This window comes from Lipotes vexillifer, unplaced genomic scaffold (genome assembly GCF_000442215.2).
Source record: "Lipotes vexillifer unplaced genomic scaffold, Lipotes_vexillifer_v1.1 scaffold863, whole genome shotgun sequence".
NCBI classification, from domain to species: domain Eukaryota; kingdom Metazoa; phylum Chordata; class Mammalia; order Artiodactyla; family Lipotidae; genus Lipotes; species Lipotes vexillifer.
The window spans coordinates 2,552,974-2,558,945 of NW_006788168.1; the positions used below are offsets into that span (position 1 = coordinate 2,552,974).

The following is a 5,972-nucleotide window of genomic DNA, read 5'->3' on the forward strand; positions in this document are numbered from 1 at the left end:
TCCGCCCCGAGGTTCCCGGGTGCGGCGGCCTGGGAGCTGGTTAGGACAACAACTTCCCGAGACCGAGGTCCCCTGGCCAGACCCCTAAACGAAACACTCCTTCTCAGGGAGAAACCTGCCTTTTCTCATCTGGAAGCCAAGAAAACGGTACGCCAGGTCCCTTCCTGATGGGCAGCTTCCTAACCCCACTTCCCCCTCCAGGGAGCCCAGGAGCGCCCCCTGGTGGCTGTAAAGTCCAAACGTTAACGAGCTGAAAGCCCTGAAATACCTGCAGCCCCGAAACCAGAGTAAGTGTGGGGCTGTTTCCTTAGAGCTGCTTTCCCATCTGGTCTGTACCTTCACCCGTGTCCACGAGGTCCCTCGCCGCCGAGACAACACAGCAGCAGGCTTCCTGCTGCCGCCACCTGGGCACCTCCTCGGGGCTGAGAGGCCGCCCGGGGCCCCAGCAGGAAGGGGAGGGCTGGGAAGTGAGGGGAGACTCAGGCCTGAGGGCCCAGGGCCTCTCACCTGGCTCCCTGCACGGTGACAAATGCCTGGGGGCTGCTTGTTGCTCTCTGGCTACTCTGGAGCCTACTTAACCTGCTCTTGCAGATGAATACCAACACGTGTCTATAAACGTTTCTCATTCCCTCCTCAGCGAAGGGGAGAGAACAAACGCAACAAGAGAACCATCTATCTGTTGGCGTCAAAAATACATGTGTAACTTTAACACAACTCGCAACCATCCAGTTTTAGAAGAAACCACGTGGAGGGGTATTAAAATGGCCCATGTTCTGACATACACTGCAGAGCACCTGCTGGAGCCAGGGACTAACAGACCAGGAGGACACGGGGACAGGAGGCCACTCCTTCACTCAAGCCTGAGGGTCAGCCTAGTCCGGGCCCAGACCTGCTCCCAGGCACTGCAGACATCCTTGGGCCACTTAAAGCACTTAGGATACACATGCTAATGAAGAACAAACAGATGAGCTTCATTAAAGCCCAGTTACCTGCAGCTAAAGCCACCTGGGCAGCAGGGGGTCCGAGGAGGCAGCCGCCCTACCGCCTGCACCTGTGGGACCCAGTGACTGGACAGAGGGCTCTGACTGCTGGGCACCAGGGCTCAGACCAGAGCTGTGCTCTCAAAAGCCATTTCTGAGATCCAACCCAGAGCTGGAAATTCCCCAATTGAAAAAAGAAAAAAAAAAAAAATACAGTTCAACTCAACAGGGAACTAACTTGCGATTTTCATTTACTAAAACAGGCCACTGGCAAAGTAGGAGGCTTACGAAACCTTTTCTCTTCCCTATGCGTGAGAACAAATGATTAAGCTTCAGACCGACAGACCCTACTATACATGTGATTCTCTTCCAGGATTTTGGTCACATCAAGACACCTAGCTCCAAGATGGGCTGGAGGTGGAAACTAACCCACGTTTTGTCGAGCTTCAGAATCATCTCGAGAAGCCCCAGCGCCGCCGGCTGTACCCTGCGAGTTGCCAGAGATGCTCTGACTCAGACACGAGGGTTTATTTTTAACCGTGTTCTGACATTTGCTGTTCAAGTGAAGAAGCAGGGAGGGGAAAGTGGTTATTGCCTTCGCTGAACATGCTCTTTAAAAACAAAGAAGATGCAGAGAGATCTATTTGCAGCTTTCCAATCTTACAATTTAGCCAAAGGCTTCTGATCAAGTCCGACCACAGCCTGAGACCCCACGGGTGCCCCCATCGCCTCCCGGGGCACCCGGCCCGGCCCTGCCCGGGGCTGCCATGTGTGATGGCTGGATGAGGCCGCCTTACATGGGACTGTCGGCCCCAGGTTTCGGGGGCAGTGGGGATCGGGGAGCCGGCAGGTTCCACCAGGCACCACAGGGAGGAGGATGCTTCTCTGGAAGAGGGTGGGCCAAGAGGGGGCAACGGGGTTCCCACAGCAGTCTCCCAAGGTGACCCCCCCCCCAAGAAAAGGGCCACGTGTCTCCAGAGCTGCGAGCTTGTACCCGGAAACGCACTCACAGAGCAGCCTGGAAGCACGTAAAACACACGTGACGAGACGAGAAAGGCTGCTCTGGAAGCGGAGCCCTCGGTGCTCCGTGCCGGCTGAAGCAGCGCCCTCCCCATGGGGGCGCCTGATGGGCAGTGGAGACCAGCCAACACAGAAAGCACCTCACACGGACCTGCCTCTGGGGACGGCTGCGGCTTTCAGAGAGGGTGGAACTGGGATTTACTCAGAAGTTGAAGCCTTCGGGAGCGAACAGTGAAAGGCTCCATGTCTGCCAAGGCCCCAGGATAAGGACAAGGGCGCGGGCGCTGCCTGCAGCTCAGCAAGTGGCCACAGGCTCTGAAGTTCACCATGCGCGGACCCACAGCAGAACCGCTGGCAGCTGCGGGGGAGGGACGCCGACACGGGCAGACGGGCACGGCGGTTGGCACTTTGTGTCCCAGGAAGGCTCCTCAGGCCGAGTCCCGGGGCCCCAGGGTCGGGCTGCTCTGAGGACACAGAGACCAGGCAGACGCAGCCGCAAAGCCCCTGAAGCGGCCCTCAGCCTGGAGGGAAGGGGAGCCCTGGCTTGGCCCTGCCGACTTCGGTCTCGGTCTGTTCTGGGCCCCGACTGGAGGTGAAGGCACGGTCCCCTCCATACAGTGGGGCAGCCACGCCCCGAAACCAAACTCCTTATGAACCGAGGCACCGAGGCCAGGAGGGAAAGCAGAGGACGGGCTCGCTGGGGCACGACAAAAGCACGGACAAGGACAAAAATCCCTGCAGCCTCAGCCCCTGGTTTCTCCAGGCCAGTGGAACTCAAGCCGGACCTGCCCACTCCCCCACCTCGGCGCAAGGAACTACCTTCCCACCACGTCAGGCACCGTCCAGCCAGAAGGCACCTGGAACCAGGCCGGCTGCACGCGGTCAGGACGAGCTGTGACACAGACCACGCGGGCAGGGGACCGCTGCCACCCCGCGAGGCACTGACCTCGTCGTAGCGGTACATGAGCTTCAGGCCGCGGCAGGACTTCTGCTTCTCGACGTGGCGCAGGGCGCACTCCAGGCAGAAGACCACGTTCTCGTTCTCCTGCACGACCTGCGGGACGAGAGGCACCCGAGGCTGAGGGGACTCGGGGGCGGGGGACAGGGGGGTGTCCCGGGAGCAGAGCGTGGGAGGCCACCGCCCAGGCCAGGGGCGTCTGTGACCCAGAGACACGGGATACTGACGAGAACATCAACAGGTCACTGGGACTGGGATCGTCAACCAGGAAACAAGTAAGTGACCATCTCTGAGCTGCACCCAAAGGCCTCGAGGGGCCTCTTGGCTCCTGTGCACTTTCCCGCCAGAGGGTCTGAGCACAGCGGGCTGGTGGACAGGGGCTGAGGGTTCTGAGGGCTCCTGAGACTTCTGGTTCAAAAACTACGCTGGTACAAAAGGTGCCAGAATGGCCACACCCTGGACACTTCGGCGACAACGCGTGTTTCTCCTGCTCTTGGGCAGCTCGGTTGGTCCAGCTGGTTTACACCACCTCGGGAGGCAGCACCTCTGTCCACGCTCCAGCCAGCACGGTTCCTGATCCTTGCCATGCAAGCCTGAATCTCCAGTGCCCTGAGTATGCGCTGGCACCAGGGATGGGCCGAGGCCCCCACAGATGCTCAGGGGGTGTGTGTGTGTGTGTGTGTGTGTGTGTGTGTGTGTGTTGTCTTTTCTAGCACTGGCATACACAAAACTGTGTGTGTGTGTGTGTGTGTGTGTGTGTGCGTGCGCGCGCGCGCGCGGGGTGGGGTGGCCCATCCCTCACCCCAACCCTGACTCCTGATCCTGGTCTCACTCAGTGTAAATAATGCGAAAATGCTGCCTTGCCTTGACACACCAGATGCAAGAGAATCACAGGTCTTTTCGTAAGGATTCAACGGGAAGACCTAGGTTTCTTATCTTCATTGTTGCTAAGCAAAAACAAGAAAACAAGCTGGGGACTTCCCTGGTGGCACAGTGGTTGGGAATCTGCCTGCCGGTGCAGGGGACATGGGTTCAAGCCCTGGTCCAGGAAGATGCCACATGCCGCAGAGCAACTAAGCCCGTGCGCCACAACTACTGAAGCCTGCGCACCTAGAGCCCGTGCTCCACAACAAGAGAAGCCTGCGCACCGCAACGAAGAGTAGTGCCCACTCACCGCAACTAGAGAAAGCCCGAGCGCAGCAACAGAGACCCGATGCAGCCAAAAGTAAACAAATAAATAAAAGTAAATAAATTTACAAAAAAAAGAAAAAAAATAAGCTGTAGGAATAAGGAAATGACACTTATTGGCACAAACACATCACCCGGGGCTGAGGACAGGAACAGACATACATACAAAACAGTGAACAAAAACATATAAACCCCTTAGTACCTAAGCAATGAAAAGCATATATAAATAAAACCTCAATTTTTACCTATGTATTCAGGATATGTGCTTTTTAAAATACCATTCTGGCTAAGAAATCCTGGTGACAACTCTCAAGGTACAGCTTTCGGAGGGAGAGCCTAAAAATGAGCCCACACCCTGCCGTTTTTGGAGCCCACGGAAAGGGACCAGGGCCACGTGAGGTCACAACAGAGTCACCCAGGCTCATGGGAAATACACGATGATTGTTTCCCACAAGAATAACACCATTCTAATGCAAGAGGAACGAACACAGAACTATGTGGCTTTTATGAGCGATATTCACAAAACATTTTTAAGATCTGGGGAAATTCTTATGACTTGTTTGTTTTAAAGACAGCTTGGGTCTTGATTGTATCCTCTAAAAAGCCTCTGGGAAAAGAAAGCTAGATAGAAGAAAATATGTAAAGTGGGATGCGCGGTTGTTATGGACGGAATTACTACCCCCCTCCCCGATTTCAGACATGGAGGTCCTAACCCTCAGTAACTCCAGAGGTGACTTATTTGGAGAGAGGGCCTTCAAAGACATAATCAGGGCAACTGAGGTCGTAAGGGTGGGTTCTAGTCCAATATGACTTACATCCTTTTAACAAGAGATTAACACACAGAAGCACACAGAGGAAAGGCCCTGTGAGTCCCTGGTGGCACAACCACTGTGCCACAGGGAAAAGCGACCGTCTATGATCCAAGGAGAGGCCTAAGAGGGAGCCAACCCTGGTGACACACTGATCTTGGACTTCTAGCCTCTAGAACTATGAAAAAAGGGACTTCTGTTGCTCAAGGCAGCAATCGGTGGTGCTCTGATACGGCAGCCCTAGCCAACTATTACAGTATTCCTCCCATTATTTCTCAGTGCTCTGACGTCTCACGTGTGACAAAGGGCATCTGGCTCAGCGGGAGTGGCCACGTAGTCCCCTCTTCTCTGCAGGGCAGCCAGAGGTGTGCCGGGGACGCAGGGCGAGGGGGTGAGACGGCATCACAGTCACGCGGCACATGGCCAGGAGGCCAAGAGTCAGACCTGGGATGCGCTTGCCACTCTGCACCTCGGTGGCCACGTGGGGCTGGTGGGCATGCACGAGTGGGACATCGCGCCGGGCGTGGGGCGGGCACTTACTACCTAAGCTTCTCTCTGGGGAGGGGGATTCTGCACAGGCAGGGAGAGGGCAATGGCACCAGCTGAGGCCACAGCAGCGGGGGGCGTTCCTGCGTTTACAGAGACCTGTGTCAGGGCAGCTGCCCACGGGAGGCGAGAGGCGGGTCTGCACTGTCCAGCTGGCCGTCCAGCAGGGCTTCTGGATGGGGTCACCTCTGGCCTGGGATGGGGTGGGCATAGGGGACGCTAAGCATGTAACACAGCTCCAGGCTGGGCTGGATCAGCCCCTCAAGGAGGCTGCAGGAGCGACCAGGAAGGAAGGCAGACGGGCTGGACTGTGGCAGCTCAGGGGGCCGCCTTCCAGCCAGGAGCAGGCACAGGGAGGCTGGGGATAGGAGATACTGCTTGAACCAGACAGATTTCAGACTCCACGGGGCAGCACGATCAGTCACAGGGCTGAGGAGAAGGTAAAAGAGACAAAGGAAAGAGACCGGCGGG

The 5,972-nt window shown here is 56.8% G+C and overlaps 1 protein-coding gene across 1 annotated transcript in view; it reads right to left on the reverse strand.

The window, feature by feature from the left end:
* Window positions 1-5,972, reverse strand: part of JARID2 (jumonji and AT-rich interaction domain containing 2) — a 242,756-nt gene that overhangs the window by 2,154 nt on the left and 234,630 nt on the right. Inside the window, 1 exon segment of the mRNA XM_007461270.1 lies at window positions 2,947-3,054. Within this exon segment, the coding sequence (XP_007461332.1) occupies window positions 2,947-3,054 (108 nt within the window).